At 44.2% G+C, this 23,586-nt stretch overlaps 2 protein-coding genes across 2 annotated transcripts in view; one reads left to right on the top strand and one right to left on the bottom strand.

Annotated features, from left to right (window-relative positions):
- The window catches only part of T265_07209 (hypothetical protein), a gene marked incomplete at both ends in the record, with an annotated part of 40,151 nt that extends 16,946 nt beyond the window's left edge, over positions 1-23,205 (bottom strand). The window contains 9 exons of the mRNA XM_009172665.1: positions 1,939-2,223; positions 9,750-9,827; positions 10,119-10,181; positions 11,912-12,020; positions 15,619-15,866; positions 16,025-16,267; positions 17,990-18,121; positions 22,180-22,382; positions 22,527-23,205. Coding sequence (XP_009170929.1) covers positions 1,939-2,223; positions 9,750-9,827; positions 10,119-10,181; positions 11,912-12,020; positions 15,619-15,866; positions 16,025-16,267; positions 17,990-18,121; positions 22,180-22,263 — 1,242 coding nt within the window. The remainder of the gene's footprint in view (positions 1-1,938; positions 2,224-9,749; positions 9,828-10,118; positions 10,182-11,911; positions 12,021-15,618; positions 15,867-16,024; positions 16,268-17,989; positions 18,122-22,179; positions 22,383-22,526) is intronic.
- T265_07208 (hypothetical protein) lies at positions 256-22,740 on the top strand (the record flags this gene model as incomplete). Its single annotated transcript, XM_009172664.1, has 3 exons — positions 256-275; positions 18,089-18,143; positions 22,564-22,740. The coding sequence occupies 3 exons, from the start codon at positions 256-258 to the stop codon at positions 22,738-22,740; spliced, it is 252 nt and encodes an 83-aa protein (XP_009170928.1).
- Positions 23,206-23,586: the final 381 nt, after the last annotated feature.

The raw sequence follows: 23,586 nt of genomic DNA on the forward strand, positions 1-23,586 counted from the left end.
TGCTCGATTCCTGTGAGCGATGGTGGTACAACTATAGGGAGCTGTGAATATGGTGACTTGAAGCCCAAACACTGTTAAAACCGTTAATCAGTTAAGTGTAAGTAAACTGACCAAATAGGTCCAATTTAATGTTGGCCATAAGATACTACAGTTATTTTTCAGTTGAAGGGTTAATGCTAAGAAAACTAAGATTTTCCTAACATTGATTGTACTCTTTTGCCTCTCATGCGCAGGCAGCATGATCGATTAGTGGCCATGACAGAAAAGCTTGCAAGGTAATTGCAGAACAGGAAGTACTGTGTAGTCCGGTGAATATAGTACTCAAAAGAACCGAGAAACATGTCAGTCACGTGGCTGGTATGCCTAGGTTTAGATGCAGCATCCCTGAACTCAGTCTTGTCGACTGGCTATCAAAAACGTCATCGATGATTTCATTATCGAACGTAGACTGAGCGTCCCTCAGTCCAGCGTGCAAGTAAAATACGTGTCCAGTTCGCGGAGTTCCTTACTGAGTGGTCTGATATGGAAAGCTATTTGACTCTATGCCAGTTTTCCATGGTTTAAAATGGGCGCGGTCTATTCAACCAGTTGCTAAATTGATGTTATTCAGTGAAATAGAGACAGCAAACAATAAGCAGAAAATTTTTGGAATTAGCCCTTTTTCGCGCAGGTCACATGGTAGCTAGTGTCCAATGGACACCAGAATTAGTGGTGATTTTTTATCGCCCTCTGGGTTTCATCACAGAGAAACGAACCATGGAGCTACGCACACAAGCCCGGCTGACATGCAACATGGAGTGAACCAGAGCAACTAGTACACATCGTTGAACCATTCCTTTCCATCTAATACTGTTGAAGATAAACCATTTGGGTTCTGTTCAAGAAGGGTCTTTTGACCGTTGAAAATACTCATGAACACAGCAAGCTGCTCCAGATACGACCTCGGGGGGCAGTAAGTTCAAGCGGCAATCCTTACTGCTGAACTGATACATCACTGGGGTGCGATGCCAATAACCGAGAGATGGGGTGAGATGGCTCAAGTGATAAGAGCGCGAATTTACTGACCAGAAGGTCCGCGGTTCTAACCGAACCCCTGCCTCTCGACTTCCCCTGTCTAGGCTGGGCGACCTGGCAGTATCCCAGCCCTCGTGTTTCCTTCTGGTGGCATGACAGTTAGGCACTGAAAGGGTGCCACAGCTGAACGGTAACAATAACCGCAAGCACTATACCAATGAGTCAGACTAGAAATTTACAAGACCTTAATGAATGACAGACAGTTTTAAGCCCAATGGACCGTAATGCAAGCATGGGTAGGCGCCACAGGCCGTATGACTGTTTATTTGAATACAGCGCACACATATAATTCCGTGTATGTCACAGGAAATACTAGACCTGATCGGCGTTTGGCAAGCAATGGTTGATTTGACCAGTAGTTGTGCTCCAAAACACCTCAGCATGTTTGCGAAGCGGTTTAGTGACTATTGATCTAACGAAGCAATACCATCTTTTTAAAATATGGCTGGGTTGAAACAAAGGTCACCGAATTTCCTGCAGGACATCCGTTTCTGTAAGGTGCCTAGTGCTAAGATGACCAACCGGATTAGAGTCTCAATTACTTTTCTGGAAGCCATTAGGGGAAATTTTGTAGAATGCCAATTTTCGCGCATCCGATATTCCCCTGGTTTTTAGTGGATACAGTCAGAATAGAGCCAGTCAGAACCAAGTCAGTGTTGAACACCAGTGCTCCCCTTACACTAATAAAACAGCGATGCGGAAATAATCTTCAGTGGTAGAAACACGTCGTTCCACCGAATGAACTGCATTCCTTTGCTGGTCACGTCGATTCTAACACAGGCCGACACGTTATACAGCAGAAGTCCTATGATACGTTGATAGGCAAGATTACGGGACGCACGTGAATGATCACAACCGCCTTACTTGATTGCACTGTTCTAATTCATCCAGCATACGCTTGTGCTTCCCAATTTCAACCTCCATGTTCTTTAGTTCATCACGTTGTTTCTCTAGCGATCCACGGGCTTCCATTGCGTTGCGGGCGAGATTCGACTTTTGCTGCTGAAGCCACTTATCGAATTCTGTAGCCTTCTCGGTGAACTGCCGCCGCAATTTATCATTATTCACCTGGCGCAATTCTTCCTCTCGCAAGATCTCACTGCGCTTCTTCGCCAAATCTTTGATGACTGCCCAGCGTTCAGTTAACTCCTGAAGTTAGGAAAGAGGCAAATAGAAATTCTGGACTTGTTTACTTGAGTACAACAGACCAAAGAAACCCAGTTTTGAAGGGTATTACACAATGTTGTGAAAAGCGTTACCACAAAGGGTCGATCACAGAATGTCGACGAAACGCGATACCTCGGAACTCGTATGGTTGGGTAGGCAAACAAGAGGCAAAATGGAAGTAATCGGAACGAATCACTTTATTGGTCCTCACTCATATGCACAAAATTCAGCTAGACGGTCATAGGCCGCTAGAAGCAATGATCCTAGAGAGAGTTAAAGTTCCACAGCGCACGTTTCTATTCCTAAGACAGTCGTAGAAAGGTTCAATGTAATCAGAATAGTCATCCCAACAAAATCAACAAACTTGTTACTGAAAAACAACTATCGTTGGGTCTCCAGGGTGTTTGGAGCCAAAGAGACCAATAGGCTCACAGTTGGACCGCTCGTTTTCCACTTGCTTAAGTAATCAAGGGATCCATTGTTTCCTGCAGGTTGCAACACTGCAACATGAGTCAAACCATATCTTTTTAAAGCTCACATCGCCTTTTCGGAACAGTTTTTCCATAGTCAGTCGAACGCTTTGAGTATGTCTCTCACCTCAAGGCGATGTTCAAATATTGTTACCATTCGTGCCATTTCGGGGCTATTCACTATACCCGGGGATTAGAAGCATCGATAAATGCGTCTCAATTAACGTTTTGTTCCTACAGACGTAGACCACTTGTAATGACAGAATTTTGAGCTCTACTAAAAGGTTTGTTTAGTTTCTCGAATAAATGTCTAGATCTGCGTGCTAAAGGCGAAGAATGATCAGAACGCATTTAAGTAAGACGGTTGGAGTGACGCTGTCCAATTACCCACGAGGAGGCGGAGATATTTTCGTGAAGCACAATACTTGAGCATAGGGATTGTGATGAAAAAAAGGATTTAGCTGGGATTCGGGTGGAATGCGGTTAAAAAGAATTGGTTTGCGGATGACTGCGTGCCTCATGAACTAAGTACCTATCTGACCACTTTTACCCGAAGACTGATTGTCTACTCGTTACATGCGTTAAGGAGAATAATAATTTGTATTTGAAGCCAGATATGGAAGTCACAAAAACATGGGTCGGACTGACTGAGGTGGACTTTTAAAGAATTCACATTGTCCGAACTTAATCATTCTTGACACGAAGCCATGCTAAAATGGGAACTACAAATGGACATTTCGCACTAGCTACGGCTAACTATATGAAGAGTCGTGGAATCTACCCCCATAAACTTGTTCGCCGGTCCATTTGATCGTGAAGAAATAAGCTCGGTTACGGTACCCCTGCCTGAAGTACCAACGGTATTAGAGTGGCTGGGCTACTCCAACTTTTTCCGGCAATCGGGGTATGTACAAGCCTCATCACACCAGCTAAACTGATCTTGTGTAGCACTGCTTAAGTATACTGGCCCAACTGAATCCGAAAAAGGCATTGGAATACACATTCGATCGAAGAACATTAGGAACAAGTGGGAAGTCTGAGTGAATAATCCATTACCGGCCAGCTAAGACACCTTTCACTGGTTAAGCCAGTCGGTAAGGCACATACGGTCACATACGGCCAGATGGTGGTAAATAAAATGGAATGATCGGTAATAGCTGCCCAGCCCAGCTGCCATACTACCCGAAATAAGCACGAGGGCTGAGATACTGTCAGGTTGCGCATGCCTAGACGGGGACTGTTGAGATGCTGGTGTTGGGTTCGAACCACGAACCTTCAGGTCAGTAAGTTCGCGCCTGAACCACTGAGCTATCTCCTATTGCAGCTGAACGCGCAATCCACTAAATCGCAAAGCAAGTTGCGTAGGCGGTAAGAAAAACACGTTGTTTCGACCGGAGCAAAGGTCGAACCCAAACCCCGCAAGCGACCAACAGGTGGTATGGGAAGTTAACACCCCTGTTTAAAAGAGACCGGGGGGAGTGCGCAAAAGGTTACAGCATCGTGCACCAAGCCAACCGACGTCCTGACAGGTAAGCACACCTTCGGGTGTAGACGTTACAGTAGCCGGGCTATGAAATCCTCAAATAACAAAAAAACGTCACATTTAACCGACTCAGCCAGTGAAACGTAGGCGGTAAGAAAAACACGTTGTTTCGACCGGAGCAAAGGTCGAACCCAAACCCCGCAAGCGACCAACAGGTGGTATGGGAAGTTAACACCCCTGTTTAAAAGAGACCGGGGAGAGTGCGCAAAAGGTTACAGCATCGTGCACCAAGCCAACCGACGTCCTGACAGGTAAGCACACCTTCGGGTGTAGACGTTACAGTAGCCGGGCTATGAATCCTCAAATAACAAAAAAACGTCACATTTAACCGACTCATTTAGCCAGTGAAAGCCAAACAACCCTATTGGGTCAAACTGAGCTGGTCTTTCTTCCCCAGGCAATGTTGGTTGGATGTCTAAGCTGTGGCGCAACAGCCGCAAGGTCAATAACTGAGAGTTAGTTAACTACCTCCCACTAACAGGAAGTTGTGGTTTACTCTGCTGTTTTTTTTTGCAGTTTTACCTTGACAGTTGTAACCGTAACATTGCAACTTTTCACTTAGGTGCGATCAAAATACTTGGATACCAATAGAAAAGCACTTCATACTGAAGGAGTGTCCTGTAATAGGAGATTGTCGGTATGCTATCATCTCCATGGAGACGAGGTAGCATATTCATATGGGTACCGTATTCGCAAAATTCAAACGATATTCGCTCGATGCGACCAGTACACACAAACAAGAGATAAATCACTGGGTCCCTGTTCCACCTGGACTTCCACGCTCCAGTGCACTTTAAGAGAAGAGGGTCAAATAGGTATGCGTAATGCAAAAGGGGGTCATGCCAAAAGAAAAGCTTACCGCTGGCTTGATATTTGTATATGGGTTCTCCATAATTCCGGAAAGCTTGTTATCCTGCACGAGCCGCTGCACCTCACTCGCGCACTGAGCAATCGAAGTGCATTCGGCTTCTGTACCTTTAAGGGTTCCTTCAAACGCAGTATGAGCGCTGACGTAACGCTGTTGGTTGGGGAAGCACGTAGTGGTGAAATCAACAGAGATGATGCACATCCAACAGTGGGAGGCAATTCAAACTACCTGACTATGCGTGTGGTTAAGAAAGAGTGGTCAGCTTATCTTAGCGTTGACTTAAACTCCTCTGAAAAAAGATTTCACGAAATAATTATGGTAAATAACGGACACTCATCTCCCTCTATGTCTCATTTAATAAGTCTTCCGTGCTGGTTCTACAGTCAACATTCGATTGATACGTTTGACTGCTTCCAGAAACGTGGGGTAAAGTTCGCTGAGCTCTCAAAAACCTAATCATCGACAGATCACGATAGAATCTCACAGCCGCCGGGTTCTTTAAAATGGTTGGTTAAGGTTGAAAATTGAAGCTTTGAGTAAAACTGGACAAACCACAGCACATCGCCCTTCAGAATATTCACTTTCAGAGGACGCATTCGAATGACGACTGAAAAATGACGCCAACGAATGGAAAACACGTACTCAAATGGACAAGGAAGAAAGGTACTTTTCATTCTACTTTAACTGGATATGTGCTCCAGGTAAATCATTCTAAACCCTGTTTCCTACGGACTCCACGAGAGCCCGCAAAACACAAAATCCTAAGTAAATATACTAATGATAGCACATAAAAAGCTTTAAAATAATTCCCAATGAAACGAGTGCGTCAGATAGCCTCTGGACTGAATTGCACGTTTTTATAACTCCACGGCGTGATAAATAAACGAGTGACTTACTAGCAACAACACAAGATCGGCTCAAGCAAAGACTAGGAGTGAGTACTGTTGCGTGATACAAAACGCGTGATTTATTATACAGCCGATAGTTTTGGCATCCTACATTTTACCGGGCGGTTGCTAGTCTCTTTCAGGGGAATATGGAAAACTAGGAAGTCTTGAAACTGGATTGACTAAACTATGAAAAGAATACGGGCAGAATCGAATCGGGCTAACAGATCCGACAAGTGGCTGCAACGGAAAGGACTAAGTACATATCGCCAAGATAGTTCAAGGAGAGGTTTGAAAAAACTCTTGCTTCGAACCGAAAATCTGTTTCCTGTAAGTGTACAGCATTGTCGATAGAATTCAAAGAACGACAAGGGATTTCCATTTTGCCTATTTGTGTCAACTAAAGTCATTAGTTCTCATGCTGTTACCACGTGCAGCCCAGCATACTGCTAAAGTGGTTTCAGTGAACGAGTGTTCACTCAAGACATCACCAGCCGAATGCCTTAAAAAATCGACGTTCCGTATAATGAAAATTTAATCAGAAAATTCGAAGCCCATCGAGCCTGTCCACCATTGTCATCGTTTAGAAAAAATATGAGGGCAACGAAGACTGGTGTAACAAATTCAGTTTGCTGGAAAACAGTATCCACAAACTGTCAATACTCTTTCAGTATCGGAAATTATGGATAAATACCATAACCCGGGTGGCCTAGGAGCAACATACTAACTATCAAATCAACGATCCAGGTCCGAATCCCAACCTTATCTGCTTTTACCGTAGGAGTAGAAATACATTTCACTGGGCACGAATGATGAACAAGCTGATTACTCCTAAACAACTCAGTATTTAGCTGAGCCTTATCCCGCAAGTGGAGTAAGCTCTTTCGAGCAATCTGGTTGTGATACCCGAAAATGCTTGTCATTGCAGAAGCAAGCCAAGAGTCAAGCTATTCCGCCCACTTTTCGAACATGGTTTGGTTGAAATGTTTATACTGCCCTACTGTGACAATCTCAATCTGGTTGTGATACCCGAAAATGCTTGTCATTGCAGAAGCAAGCCAATAGTCAAGCTATTCCGCCCACTTTTTGAACATGGTTTGGTTGAAAATGTTTATACTGCCCTACTTGTGACAATCTCTTCAGCCGATAGATCCCGCTGTTTGAATTGCCAAGTTAATCTAAGGGCGGAAAGGTGGCTTTTGTCCACGCTTGCCAGGCTGTGATGATGAGGCTGATTATTGTCGTCTGCCGGGTGAATCTGAGTGCTCTTGTACAGACTGCAACTAAGATAAATATATGTTTATCTTACCAAAAACAACTCCACTCCTCTAATCAGATGATTCAAAGATTTCGGAGCAGGCATCCCCAAACATGACTCTGTACGTTCCCCGGATCCTAATCATGATTCTCGCAATCCAAGATGGACAATTACCCAATCCAGTATCAGCTGTACAGACATCAACCCACTTTCATTAGTTTACGCGTTCACCTTACAACACGGAGAAGATAGTCTGATGTGTACTTTTGATATTTGATGCTACATTAAGGTTGCTATGCAAGAGGTACAGAAAACTGTATAACACCAGTGTTTTTGAACGTCAACTAATCAACGGATCCTAACGAAACTAGGATAAGATATAGAGGTCCTGTGTTCAAAAAAGTCAGGGGTTGAGTTGAATACGGTTGGCATTCAAATTTTTTTTTAAAAAAAACAAGAAACTGGGATTCCTCCCCTTTTAAACTGATAGCCTTTTGGAGTATCGTGACATCTAGACAAACTCGGATAGACACTATCACTAAATTTAGGATCTACCTTACTGACTTAGCAACCCTATATATGGCTGAAACTAATGCCCCACTGACCGGCTGTTTTCACGGCCTCGATTCCAACCCGGCTGCTGGAGTCAATCAAACAATTCAATTTATCAGCTATAAACTGTGTGCCATAGGTACATTGGTTCCAGCTGCTGCAGTTTATATCACCGGAAAACGGGAAACTGGAACATACAACCAAGCATTGGAGGCGAAGGCATGACCAGTTTGTTCGGAAATTGGGTAGCTACGCGTTGAAGGCGAGAGCTTTGATGCACGAGCGCTAGACTGCGCGATTGGGCCATTTTCGCCAATGTCATTAACCCCTGGTGATTTGAGTCTCGGTAGTTGTCCACTCGACTAAATTTCCTGGTTAGTGTTTTCGTACTTCGTTGCCAAGTCATACACTGTCCACCTCTCGGTCGCTTCCACTCAGCACAGGGCTGGGAGAAAAGAGCTCTGTGAGGCGGACGGTCTTCTGGCATGTGGAGTACATGTCCCAACCAGCGCCGTGAAAAAGGGAAGCCTGGATTCTGCATATGTACGGCTAAGCTAAGATCTCTTATGCAATACGCCCTGGATTGGTTAATCGTATCCAGATTAAGTAGTAGATTTATGCACCGTTCAGCGCACATGGGCATCGTTTCACGTGTTGTAGCCACTTTCACTATTGCGGTTATGTGGGTTACGTTATTACAAGATGTCATGCAAGCTATGTGGGCTGTTGTCGACGTGCTAGAGTTTGGTTAAGATGAGACGACAGATGAAGGGTGGTGAATTCTGATCTTTTCTATTTGCCCTGTTCTAGTTGAATAGATGCTTCCCTGAGAGAAAACTAACTAGATTCACCAAATGGCTATCAATCTGGGGTCATAGAATTTTTGCGATTACCCTTCGGTTTTCTACTGTGCGTATCCTAGAATGTCAATCCAATGCCCGCAGAGTCTCAAAGTTTACGAAGCTAATTAAAACCATGCTTGGTCGTACGATTCTATCACGGGATGTATCTGAACGAGGAGAGAACAATTAAAGACGATTATCTCACTCAACTAAGTTTTCGGATCACACAATGGACTTCGCTGTGATCAGTTGTCGTCAGGTGCAAAGTTCGCAGTGTACTGTTGACATGGCTCGAGTGTTCAGCAGCATTAGCCGTATGGCAGACCCCAACTATGTAGCTCACCGAAACAAAATTTTGAAAAGATAAGTTCGAAAACACCTCAATACTCGGGGACAATAGGAACAACGACCGAATTTCATTATTTATATCAATCATACAAACTAAAATATGAGGAGGCCATTAAGCTGAACACCATAAACAAGACGTTTAGCTGGAAGCCCGCTGAACCTCTGGTTGAAACCAGCGAATTTTACAACTGGGTGTATTCCGCCGAATGCGGACTGCTTGGTGTTCAAGCAGAACATTGAGTTGACGGAAGCTTGGAGACCACACCTTCCCGGTGAGTACCAAGGAGGACGTTGTTGAGGAGCTTCCAGTAGCCCTATTGGTAGCGTGATGTGTCACGAAAACGACCAACTCCTTTCTAGTTACATCAATTTACGCAGGGCGTTTGGGCGCCTAGAGCATTTTGGAAGTTACGCGAAAGTACCATTCATCTTCGGTCGTTAATCTATTGGAAAACCACTTGTGAAATTACGGTGTATGAGTGCGTTTTGAGACAGTGTACCCAGTAGCTCAGTTGGTTGAGGACGCGTTCGGTAGGCGGGAACTCGATAATTCGATTTCGTTCCAGGAGTGTTCTTTCGCCCACATGGTGTACTTGACCGTCCACTCCGCGCGACTTAGAAAATAGCCTTGTATAACCATGCAATGTAGAGATGAATCTGGTGACGATGAATGGACGGAAAACGATACAATTTACTTCCTCCTTAAGTAAGGAACAGTGATGAAAGCGCAACATGCTCACCTGAACCTCGGCCATAGTGTGTACAATTGGCGTATCACGTAGGTCTTCTTCCGTTTGTTCCATCCAATTTTTGAACGGCTGGAAATATCAATGCAGAACATAAAATATTCAAGTTAGACAGTGAAGGAGCCTGTAAAAAGCTACTGCATGACCGATAGAAACACCGTATTCTGCGCAGCAAACTGCGAAAGAACAAGGAAGTACGAACAACGGTTCCAACAATAACGGTGTCTAAAGCACATACAACATCACCGATATTCACTTTGCGCTAAACAGCTTCATATGGTGTCAAAACACTTCCTCTCAAAAGGAAGAAATAGCAATGATAAATTCCGGGAATGGTGTTGGTGTATATTAGGAAACACTTACTGCGGCTCTCTTGGCAAAGTCGAATTGCAGCTGATCAATCTTCTCCAAGACTGGGAGTAATCTCTGAAATGTGAAAAAAACGAGTAAATGATTGCCTGAAGCGGTTAGGACAGTCGAGAAGATAAGCTAAACGAGTCACAAGTCAGAATATTTACACTCAGAGAGGTCGGGTTCGAACCACGGACCTTCCGGTCAGTAAATTCGCGCTCTAACCACTGATTCATCTCGCCACGCCAGCCACCACGCACAAGCTAGTCACACCATACAGAACAAGCTGGTTAGGCCACAAGCTCTACAAATTCGACAACCATTTGACTTAGCGAACCGCTTTCGCCGGGCCACATATGAAATACAAGCAATCCAGAGAAGGTTAGTCCACGTCCAGTGGATTCAAACGCGTCGGGAACTGCCTTGGTTGGGGACAGCGGAAAGAGACACATCAAAGATTATGTTCTGACAGATGTGACCCGGCCACACAGCCAACGGATGTCTTGCAATGATATGTTCCCCCCTAGTGCATGCAGAAAAAAAGTACGACGTCGACGAAATGATTAGGACACCGTCTTGAATATGCGACTGACTCTGTCTTATTCTCCTTATCAATTTGCTACATGAAATCGTAGCAGCAAGAACCGCTGTATCGTCGAGCATCATACACAGCTAAGAAACGTGAAAGCAAAGCCACAAAATTACGTGTATGTGATATTTCAACTAGTGGTACTAGACTTCAAAATGAAGATCAACAGTTAAGCATCGAACACCAGTGCAGACCGGAAACCCAGGTCATCAGATTCAAAGACGGTTAACGGACCACCTATCACATTTGGTTTTGAAATCCCGTGGCGGAGCTACACTATGACATCATGGAAGACCGCACGTAGTCCAGTTAGGAAGATAAGGTACTCGCACTTCCTAAGAAACACAAGTCAAACGCACTCAAACCGTTTCTCATTTGGAAGTTCTGTAGAAAACGGAAGCATGATAAAAACTAAGAAAACTAATTTCCAGTTTCGCACACGAATGTTAAAAACAGTAGTTACAGGTTAGAGAAAATACCATTGGTATTCCACGGTAGAGTCATACAAAGTTGCTTGCGTTTCTTCAAGGTAAACTAATCACTGAAGGCTCGCGTTTATCCTCTTCGCAAAAGCCATCTTCCTCTGGGCAATTGAGCACACATTTCAAGGTTTCTTAGTGTGTTTTTCGTTCTTCATTGCAAGCCATACCCGAAAATGGCTTGACACTGAATGATCAGTCTCACTTGGTGGAGAGACCCTCCGTATCTTTCCGTCGCAAGACAAACAGTTTCGTGGAGAAGCTAGCACTTAAACGAGTTACTGTCGTGGCGAAGGTCGGACAGATGAAGTGAGGTGAGTTCGATCACGAACCGAGGGTTGCTTATCATGCCTCAACTTCTTTGGATGAGTGGAATCCGGTCCGTCGCAGTTCGTCTAGCATGCGGAATAAGATCAACGCCAAAAAGAATAAGCCATTTGTGCGATTGTTGTTTCTGTCTGAGCGTTTGTAACCTAGCTGCTTTAGAATTTTCCCAACATAAAGAATCCGTATTGCAAAAATAAGACAGACAGCACGGCATCAGTGTTCAACACCGATGCTTCACTGCCGTAGCTGAATCTCAAAAATTGTTCTCGAAATGTTCCATGAACGGAGGTTTCTTTGTCGGGAGAGTATTCTACTGGATTTGTCAAGCCTGAAGCCAAACACGCTATCGTCAAAAGTTGGCACGCCATAACAAAACCGTAGAAAAGATGAAGAATTTTATAGAAACTTACTGCGAGTTCTCGCTCACGAGTGTCAGACAGGCGTTTTAATTCATCCGTCACCTTCACGATTTCACTGTACCGATGTGTCACTGCACTCATATTATGATAGTGCAGTTTGCTGTACGACAGTAGAGAATAAATGCATCACAATTAGTAGTTTTCACAGAGGCAAAATGGGGCACGTCTAAAAACAAGGGAGGGTCTTGAAGGATCAAACACCGGTTGGTACATTCATGAATGTTTTTCATCCAAGATGCTTGGATGGCAAAATGTAAGTGGTAAACTATGGTACATATGAATGATCGGCATGCATTGGGAGAAAATTTAGGTAAATGTGAGGAGCTCTTGATGTCTTAACAACCGCAAACTTGAGCTCGCCTACCGTATAGTGCTATTCAATGTTCCTGCATCCGAGACGCTATTTACACGCCAGAAGTTACTCTTGGTATTTCACCGAAAAACATACGCGAAGTAGGTCCTGATAAAAGTAGATGTTCCTTGCTTCGACTGTTACCACATTCGTGGCTGAAGATCTTACTAAGGATTCCCCACAAAATTAGACCTATATGCTACCCATGCGATGCTTCGGTAAAGGATACCTAGCTAACTTTTCCCATCAAAACGCTTGACAACATCGCGATAATAAGTAACCGAGACACTGTTTCAAAGTGAAAAGCCCGCATGAGAGGACAGGCTAAACTGTCGCTAAGGAGGAGCAGCATGATGAGATGAATGTCTTATAAGGTGGCAGTGGGCAACGGAGTTATGCGTCATAGATCAATAAAAAGTACCGAAAAACCCTACCACGATAAACAGTGGTATGTTGTCGGATTATGGAAAATATGGTTACCAAATTACGAAAACGAGTCACCAGAAGGGGCGTTGGTTCCGCATGCACACATGCCGAGAGATGCATTAGTTTTCTTACATGAAGCAACCGAACTGTAATTAAAACGAAAGGTGAGCATGGAGCATAAAGTGAAACTTTAGTATCCCACTCCAACATCAGAAACGGTCACCCTCGCGTCTAAGCGAGTAGCTGAGGGGAAATGGTGGAAATATTGGACTGTAATACATAGGTCCCGACGACTACGTTGCCACAGAAGCTATACTGACGCGTAATTCGGATTAGTAACCTATTTCGAAGAACACTTCCATGACGTGAGCGTACAGTTCTTTGAAAAAGGAATCAAGCTCATAACAGAGAACCAAATCCGTAAGCAAATGAACATATGAAATGGCTGTTCCCAGCGCTAAATCAGGTATGAAGAACGACCTTGAAGGAAATATGGTAATCCATCCCATTCCGACGAGTCTAGTCCCGCTGTGGCCAACATTTTTCGTCCTAGATGCTCTTCAGAAGGATTACAGGTGAAACAACCAAACAGCGCACCCGAGCTACCTACATTCCACAACATTGGTAGAACGCCTTGAGTTTGTCGAGCGGGACGGCTTCTGCTCACATTATTTGAGGTTTTGTTTGTTAGTACTTCGCCTTCCAAGATGAGACCATCGGAATATTCTTTTTAACTTCTCTGACTTCTATTCTGTTTCCACCAACAGCCTACACACGATTGATTAAGACTGGCACCGTGAATGAGTAGGCTGCGGCTATGATGACGCCGGAGAAGCGGTACTGAGAAGGTTAGGCTAGTTGTTCACTGCAATAAATGGTGAGGCACAACTCCTCGTCGTGTATTAACAACAAAACCCGAGTCTTTTTTATTTTAGGACAATCGGTCAGCTAGGCTTACTCGGGCACCACGGGGCCGAGGGCCAAAGGTCTTGCCCTAATCCCACTAAGTGAAACCAATTGCGACCGCAAAACCTGTCACAATCGGACTGCATAACCTTCGAAGTACCAACTGCTGTAAATCACTTGATGAGGAATCCCAAGGTCACTTAGGATGCGTCATTGCAAATTTACCAATGTTCAACCAATTGTAGTAGTCTTGGATGGGAGTGGCCCATACCTACTTTCCGCATTGTTATCAAGGAACTGTCAGAAAAAAGGTGAAGCTGGGCTTGCTCAACAGAGCTAAATGCGATGGACCTGAAAAACGGTGTTTTCTGCCATAGAAATTTATGCTCGGCTCGAAGCTAGCTTTCCACAGCATCAATAGTCCCTATGTACGGGCGGATCCATTCACCTGGTCATGGAATCCACGCACAGTGGAGACCATGTGTAGACTTTTCGCGGTCACCCTTCGATGCTGAGGATCGCCGTGACCCTCGAAAACTGTCGAAACTCATTTATGTGTATCAAAACCAACATCCATTTGACTGACAAAGCAAAGGATACAAAAATACCAACGGATGACTCAAGTCATTTATGCACGGCGTTCTACTAGCAAACACAAATTTGCACTCCAAATGCCGCAAACCATGAACCACCCCAAAGCACATTTTGCAGCAGTGCCCGTAAAACACATATTCACATAAAATCCGTGTTTCCGATGTTTTGCTTCACATCTGTTTGCTCCAGTCAGCTTGACCACTCTATATTTAATGTCATATGAGCCCGAGACGGAATTTTACGCGACAGACCACATGCAGCATAACCATATCTTGTTCACTCCAACCTTGGAGGCGGTCATCAAAGCCTCCTTCGGACCGTTACAATAATTTGTCGTGGCTACTATCACACATGTTGTGTGATACAAATGCGTACGTATCAAGGCCTGCTTAAGACAAAAAGCTTTGGTGCTTTAACACCGCAAGCGACTACAATCGATCGACCGCAGTCTTATTTACTACAGTTTTAGCCCGTGTTCTGAGTCTGGTGGTGTCAGATCAGGATACAGGTTGCGAAAGAATGCATACCAAAAACTCCACGGCATCAAAGAATTTTTTGCACTTTCGTCCACTGCGTGTTTGACAATACAGGAATTCTCTATCATGCGAAAATGGACCAGTAACTCGATTTTAGTCACAACATCATTTCAGCTTTGGCTATTTCAAGCACGACCAACAGTTAGTCTTCGACACCACGGTTGTGATGCTTCAAAACAATTTAGGTTTCTCCATACAACAATGCATGAACTTAGTGTTTGCTGTCTTTAGGTGAAGTAATAAAGTGTTATCGTCCCAAATAACCACAGTTAATCACATTGGTACCGCTTTTTCGGTGATACCAACAAATAGCAATGAATAAAAAACATCGTACATACGCTTCTCAGACTACATTTTCCCTGATTTTTTTACAAGGTAACCAGAGTGGAGGGAAAATACCGTCGTGGAGATAAAAACCACGAGCTCCCTGGAGAGAGGGTGCCTTTTTCAGATGAAAGGAGTCCCGGAGAAAGCTGATGAGCGTTGTTCGTTGTGAGTACTCGTGAGAAATGATCTGTTGAAACTGGCAAAGTTCCTCCTACCTGCTAAGTCTCCCTCTAACGACGACCTCTTCTCCAAAAAAACCGCGTCATTTCCCTCAAAATCCAAATTGTCAAATGACCCGAACTACCTTGATGTGATCACCTCTATAATGCTTCGGTTTTTCGTAGTAGCACTAGAAAGGGTGATCGAGAGCTTGCTTTAAAACTGATACTGCGATTTTCGCAATTACAAAGGAATCGGGGTGTAATTTGAAGGAAAGTTGGTCCTTAGTCAGATATAGTGACATGAATTTGACAGGAAGTTCAAAAAGTTAGCAAACAGTCGTCAATCCCAGGCAGTGAGGCTGTTGATTAATGGGCGTCAGATGAGACGTAGCTTACCCGAGTTCATCAGCAAGTGCACCAATACGTTCAACACGATCGTCGTTGGCTGCCAACTCCGACTGGAAGGCCTCATGACGTTTCATTAGTGCACGTAGTTCTGGTAGGGTGCACTTTAGATGGGCGTCACCACTTAACGCTTGGGGTTTGCCTTTGGCCCAGGCCTCGTGAGTAGAACAGCGGATCTCGAATTTCTTTATCAGATATTCCACACGTCTCACGCGTTGCAACTCTTCTAATAGCCATTCCTATGAAAGTAAAAAAGCGGACATGCCTAAATGTGAGAAAGGTTTCACAGCGCAAAAATCCGCGCAAACGGGTAACGCCGGGGGTGAAGTTGGATAGGGATAGAAGATACCGGATGCACTCTAATGTAGTGTACGAAGGGCGTTATATAATCGCTTACCTCATAGGTTCGATCTGCCTTCTCTAGTTCGTCCCATCTAGCTCCGATGGCGGAAATGTATTTGTCCACAGATGGAACATAGGCGGGTCGTTTGCTTAAACGCAGGCGCGTTTGAAGAGTATTGTAGGTTGTCTCAAGAAGTGCTTTATCCTGTAATTTGCTTGGTTTTTCCTCGCGACGATAAACTCGAGATTCAGATTGTAAGTGTTCTACTGACGCCACCGTTTGTTGGGGATTACGTACCTTGATGACGGAGAACACAAAAATTAACAAAGCCAGTCGGTAAATAATCAACAAACCAACTAACAAATGACCCACTGTACTACTTAAGAAGGGACATTCCAAAATAGTGTTTTTCTAGCTGTGTTCTCATCGGAGAAAGAGGTAGATCCAGTTCAACCACCTATAGGTTCTTTCTGACAGTGCAGTAATTGCCCATGTAACCAAATAAGAAGTAAATCTGGTAGGTAAATGCTTAGGGAGATGTTTTAGGCATCTTCAAGTCGCCCCACATAACAACCTCCTAACAGGTGCCATAACGTTAAAGGCGCTCTTTCATAACTTCTTTTCGTTACACGGTGCTCCCGATATTCAAACTGCGAATCACAATCTACAAGGGACCGATGATAACAGTGATGTACGGTTTACAACCTAATTTCGGTTAATAAATCACAAGAGCTGTTAGGTGTTTGGGGGTGTTGGAGCCGGTATGTGGGGAAGTTCCCTGCAGTTTCAAATGTGCACGGCTTGCAACAAAGCTACAGTTCACGAATCAACAGGGAACAGCTGCGCAAAGCGGCTTTCGCAATAGTTAATTAATAAATTTGCGGTATCCACCAATGGTTACCTAACTATTTTGTGTACAAACTTAAAATTCCGGAGAATTTGTGAACAAGATTGCGCCCAGCAATGCTTTGTCTAGTATTCGATCCTTGGTTCCTATGAGTCCAACATTCAACAGCTGGAGGATGCATCGTGTTGCACCACTGATTAGTAACCATCGCATACTTTCGAAAGTCGTCCTCAGTATAAGACTGCTTCGTCTGAAATTCGATTGCTCAACGGGTGACGCCAGTTCAGCTACCTGCTCGATTGCTCAACGGGTGACGCCAGTTCAGCTGCCTGCGTACCTGCTTTGAAATTTAAATGGCTATCCACGAATGCCCACTTTCGGTGCATTGATGACCACCGTGAGCATTCTTTTGAAAAATGGACAATGATGGGAATGTTGTTTGCATTTACATTGTACACCCCTCAAGCTGTAATGTCGAGATCTTCGCACAACTCTACTGCTTGACTTTCTCGGTCGTTGCCAGTCTCTTGATCACACCAATAGGGCATTTTCACTGCCTTACATGTAACCATAATTTCATATATTGATGTCGTAAAGAAAAACGATAACAACAGCCATTCCGTCTTTGTTTTCGCTCCAAACACCGTCTGCTAGCTGCACAACTTCAGTCAAAACAACAGCTCGTCAATACCCCCCCCCGAGACCTGTGCCCAATCTTCGAACTCCAGGTTTGCTGGCATGCCAAATGTGACTGAACTCTTGAACCATATACAGAATGCAACATGAGCCTAATGACTTGAGTAAATTACGCACTGAATTCTCTACCTTTACCTAAGAACAAGCTGAGACGATAAAACCATTTGTTCTGAAAACGGTAGAAAGCCTGGTTTAGATTTCGATTACAGAAAGGACAGCGAATTAAAAACCTGTCTACAGATTTCTCAGACAATAGTTTGAAAGGTTCTCTCCTATCTATGTTTTAGCAGTTAGACTGTCCCTCTTGAAGATTCCCTTTTTTGGATGGAGGTGGGCAACTGTACTAAGCAGGTATTACGGTAACAAAGTAACGTACCCAGGCCAGTTGATTAAAACAGGGGTACAGAAGAGAATAAACTTGTACGACAAAAGTCCTAGGCATAAGACGTCGTGAAATCCGAGTAGCAATCACTTACGGAAAAGTGTTTCAATTTCGCCATGATCCAATTCAACAAGTTACTTGAAATTGTTTCATATTCTTCTATCAATCTGGCATTTTCCCTTTGTTCCTTCAGCAGATTAGCAATTCGGTTAGCAGCCATAGTTGCCTGTAGGTTTGGGAAAAATCAGGTAAGTGTTCAGTCACACATCAACCTTTAGGGAGTCACTGTTCGAAAAGCATGAGCGGTAGCTTAACAAGTGTGGAGGGGTTCGGCTAACCTGATTAAACCTGATTATTAGATCGTTCCAAGTCTATGATTCCACACAGGACAGTAGATTATTGGAATAACCTTTTTCAGAAAATACTTTATGTACTTATGGTAAAAATCCTCAACCATCGATGCGAAACTCATGTATTCCAAAAATTAGCTGTGCACATTCCCCATTAAATTCCTAATGGGTTGGGCGCAGTATCTCCTGACTGTATGGTAGTTATGCTTTCGCGCATGCGCATACATAGAATGCTGATCATGTGCAGAATGTACTGCTGAGTCTGTTAGTGCATGATTCTATCTGTGTTTGAGGATTTTTCCCTATTCAACAAAGTTCACATGGCTGAACAGCAAAATCGGAGTGAAACCAATGCACATCATATGAACTGAAGTTTGGCTATTTATGCCGACGAATTAACCGTATGATGCAATGTTACGGATGCTATCAGACAGCTTGGTTGTATTACTGCCGTACGAGACCCTCCATTGGTATTTGAAACAGTCGCACGCTCAAACCATCCCCATTCGGCTACAGGGTAACCGTCAATGAGCAAACAAATATAGACATTCATTTAAATGGCTGTGAGGTTTTCTACGCATAGGAAAGTGACTAGCGGTCGTATAGCATGTCACCCATGTGAATACTCATGGCCCCATCGGCCAGAAAATCGTAGGATATTTATCCTTCGATTACATACCTTTCTACTAGTGAAAATTGAGGCCAGTCAATCAGATATTTAGTCAATTAGACCACCCAAACCCAAACCAACTTCGCAGCCGCCAGCTTCGGAAGCTCGCATTACGGATACGGACGTTTCCAAGCCTTCTGAGCAACCTTCATCCGTTATACGCAGAAAACGACCTGCAGCTGTCCTATACCCCAGCGGGAGGGATATCAAATAAGCACAAATGGCTTCTGCAACATCCACTACTCTGAATGCTATCCCGAAAGAGCTTGAGGAATGGACCAGTCCGAGTAGTACTCTTCGAAGCCACTCCACAAACTTTGCCAGACTCACCAATCATACAACTTCCCAGCAGGACCAGCCTGTTAAAACGACATCTTAGAGATCCAATCTCACTAGAAATATAGTCGATATCGTTATCTCACGAGATGGTTTACCCACCAGCGAGCCCCACTGGATTAATCTATCTTTATCCTAGTAATCTACGCTTCTTATTCAACCCTCAGTCCACTGAGAGAAAAGACAATGTTTTAAAAACCAGCGAGACCCCTTCTAAAGATAGGCACTCGGCGTGTCCCGTATGAAACTAACTAGGAGGCGATATGCGCTAAGACCTTAGGTTACCCCATATTTGTAAGTAGTGTCTCCTAAGACTGCACACAAGATTTTACGCATTAACGCGTGAATGACCAGTGATCCTTGAGCAATAGTCCTATTTTTACATGGTGCAGATGTTGCAATCGCGCAACCGAAACGAGTTCCAGCCGTCAGTGGTTATGCAGGCCAGTTACTCCTAATGTTGCCACTTAGGTGTCATGATGGATGGTGCTTACTCGGAATGGTACCAGCTGTGTTCCGGTGAGCTGCACTACCGATACCTGACAATGATACCTGGGTCTATCCGAGCTCGAGATAGATGGGACAGGCATCAGTATAATGACTGGTGGGTTGGGTCGAAACCAACTTGGGCATCTAGGCTGTTCCCTTGTAGTGCTTAGCTGCCATGCCACCCGAGATAAACACGAGGGCTAAGATACTGCCAGGCTGAACAAGCCTACACAAGAGCAGTCGAGGTGCAGGGATTGAGTTAGAAACACGGACCTTCCGGTGAGTAAATCCGCGCCAATTCGAGCTCATTGGCAACAGAACATTTAGGGTACGACTGCCAAGATCCGTGACCATACCAACAACCAAACAATATCCTGAGGTTTGATCAGTTTTTCTGACATTAATGTAGACATATGAGCAACAGCCTATTGGATGAGGCCTAGATAACTCCGTAATGAAATTGTGATGACTTTGGCAAGTCTTTCGAGAGCCAGTGAGACAAATTTGCAAGGTATTTTCGCGCGACTGCGTTAAGACGAAACGGTTTAGTGGATAAGACAAACGTCGAACTGTGGGTCACGTCGGCAACTGCAATTATTTCAGAGTAGAAAGGTGAAGATAGCATCCGAGTTGTTGCTTAGGTGCACAAATGAAGACTCCCGACCATCTAAGTCCAACAAAACACCCACGACGGCCTCCTACCGGGTTCCCGCTACACTAATATGGTTGAGTACTTACTGCAATGTACAGCGCCGCTATTTAGGTTGATTTTCTTGCTGCGGGTGTGCAGTCTTTCTTACTGAACCTCAAACCAAGGGGTTTCTTCTGTCCACAAGAACTGTCGCGGACCGGTGCCTTAGAAGAACTACTGTTCCACGGTGCTTCCATAGCCTACATATTAGGCTATTAATGAGACTCTGAACCACTGCAGTACCACCACCAAAACCCACGACTGGCGGCAAATCTCGGAAGAACAGCCCGCTCTACAACATACCGAAGTCGTATAAACGCGGAAGGCTCGCATGTGCTAATAAAAACTGCCAAAAAGCCAGTAAGAGACAGAAAGGATACTGTCTTTTTAGATTTATTATATCATCCGTGTACCAAACGCAGCGCTCTGATGCATCGGTTTCGGCCTTAAGGTATAGGAAGCCGCACCCCTATCTCCTAGAGTAGCGATATCCAGGCCTTATTATATTTTCCGATGATGAACGCGTTATTCACCCGTGTTGGGAAGCATTATCTCGACTGAAATCGGATGAAGTTCCTATCGGATAATGGTTCCTACACCTCCCAAGTTAAGCCCACTAGTGATCATATAAATATTGTCTGTACACCCTGACAGCAAATCAGCATTAAAGCTGCTTTCGAGTTGCATGGCAGCTATGAACCGAAAGGGAATTATAGCTGGACGATTAATGTTGTTTCGTTTTGGGTTAATTGGTCAAACAAAAGCATCATCATTGTCATCTTTGCAGGCGACAGGAACGCTCAAGCTTGTCACTCGAGCTTTGCGATAGGGCATATGGGCGCCGAGTAGGAATTTAAGCTTTTACCACAAGCAACGCGAACCGACTGTCCCAATTGTGTACTGAATACAGCCTCTTTTTGGATGAAATGAACTTCTTCACGAGCCTGGCGGTCAAGAAACTAAGCAACTGGAAATCTATCCCGGTTAATACCGACATCACCCATGGACAACACAACTTGATTTGAGCCACAGTATGAGGAGTGCGCATTTGCACATTTGCTATGCCTCAGAAATACATAAGCCAACAAGCTGTTGATAAACCTCCCTTGGAGATGTAAAACAGCGACATCAATGTGTGCAAATCTACAAACTCTCAACCCTGATGGTGGTAATGCGCTTTTGATTGAGACACTAAGGTATGCGCGAAAAACCATGTCAGTTGTGCAACTACAAAACAATCACGGAATTTCGTGTGGCCATTGACTCTGATAGATACTGGAAAACTCATACCAGTGATGACGACAGTGCACCACATCAAGAAAAAACGGCGAAGAGTCTAAAGACAGTGAATATCCAAGAGATTTGCCCTGTCATCTGGTCCAATCTATCGGAAAGTAAATGTGGGTGAAACTCTCCGGTGAAACGGTTGAGTAGTGAATGCGCCTGGGAAAAGATACCGAATGGTGTCAACAGCCCATCGCACGCAAACTCGGGAAACATAGCATAAGATCCAAAGGGGCGGGAGGTCTTCCTACATCCTATGTGCGGCACAATTATGGTAACAACTTATATTTACGTTCATCTCCCGATTGTCTGCTACCCTTGGTTTGCACCATAAATTCAAGTGTGGACAATATCGACGATATGCCAATCTAAAATCACAGTACATATCCACATTTTTTCATGAAAAGGCAAGCTCCTCCCGAATGAGCGAGACCAATGCTTGTCGGAGATGTCATCAAACTTACCTTGCTTGCACCAGCAAACTTGTGATAGTACATGGAAACGTATGCCATGACAGAACGCTCATCCGGTTTGATGCTGTTCACCATATCTAACAGGGCTTGTGAGTACCATCGAACAATGTACCTGCAGGGTCCAACATACGTGGAATATCGAGATGATGTTCCGCAACATCAAAGGCATAGTTCAAGTTGTGAAGTGCGTTGCTCTGGAAGATCACCGATGAAATGTTAAACCTACTGAAGATAGTGTGTCATAGTTGATTAGATCTGGACGGTTGCGATGAATAATTGCGCAAAAAGCAAGTCCATCCTTGAAGCTGAAGGCGCATAAATGGTTAACAAAAGCTTACCTAGTATGGAAATTATCAACCTTCACATTTTTGTAAGGAGCCGTCTGTCTTTGACACCACAACAAAAGTCCCTCCTTTGCAGAAGAATCTATCGACCATGTTAAGGAAATGGGTGAATGATACCTTCGATTTGGATATCTTGGATAGCGAAACGCAAAATGATGGTCCATATCATGCCCAAAGTCATCTTCACATTGCCGTCGACGATTTCTAAAGCCATTTGTGCAATTAGATTATGAACAAACCCTCCGCGCCGATAGAAACAAGTTTCACGCCTTTGCTCACAATAAAATCAAGTGCCTTGTTGACGTTCGCGATTTTGTGGAAACGCATTTTTCCTCTGTCCGGTTTTGGAAGAGACTCTCCAGAAATGACTTCCAGTAAACGCATCAACTTAAGCCCATCCCGAAAGTCATTTTCGATAGAATCAATCGACATATTAGCCTTCCGCAAATGAGCATTGCACCAGGCAGTAAAAGTCTAACATTGAAATGAGTGTTATCTAAACATACTTTTTTCTGCTGCTGTTCCCATGCAGGATCAATAACAGCGTCTACTGGACCGACTTCATCGTCCTGGTCTAGATAACCCTCGTAGTCCGCAATCGGCATTGTAAACAAAAGGCGTGGTGTGCACCGCGTCGAATTAACCGGAATGACCTAGCCGTTGAGAAATCGCCTTCTTCAGTTCAATCTACTTTGGAATTGGCTCAGTCAAATAAAATGCCGCGTCAGCTATCATTGAACCTAAAACCTGAAACAGTTGGCATCACATCCACTCAGCTTCATGCTGTTGCTCAGATAACGCAAGATACATGTACGCGCCCGGCTAAGCGGAGGATGGACAGAACACTGTAGTGAAACGTCAAGGACCCGACTGTAAAGAGGGTGTTGCGCATGTCGAGAAGATCAATATTACCAATGGGGTGTTGTTAACTAAGCCATGTCATACGTCAGATAACCTAGCATGATACTGGTTTTCTCTTGTGTGTTGATAAACTTTAGTCAGGTAGGATAACCTCACAAGTTTGGTAGGATAAGCCAGTGCCTTTTTGTCCAGT

The sequence above is a fragment of the Opisthorchis viverrini genome, assembly GCF_000715545.1.
Source record: "Opisthorchis viverrini unplaced genomic scaffold opera_v5_162, whole genome shotgun sequence".
Lineage (NCBI taxonomy): Eukaryota > Metazoa > Platyhelminthes > Trematoda > Opisthorchiida > Opisthorchiidae > Opisthorchis > Opisthorchis viverrini.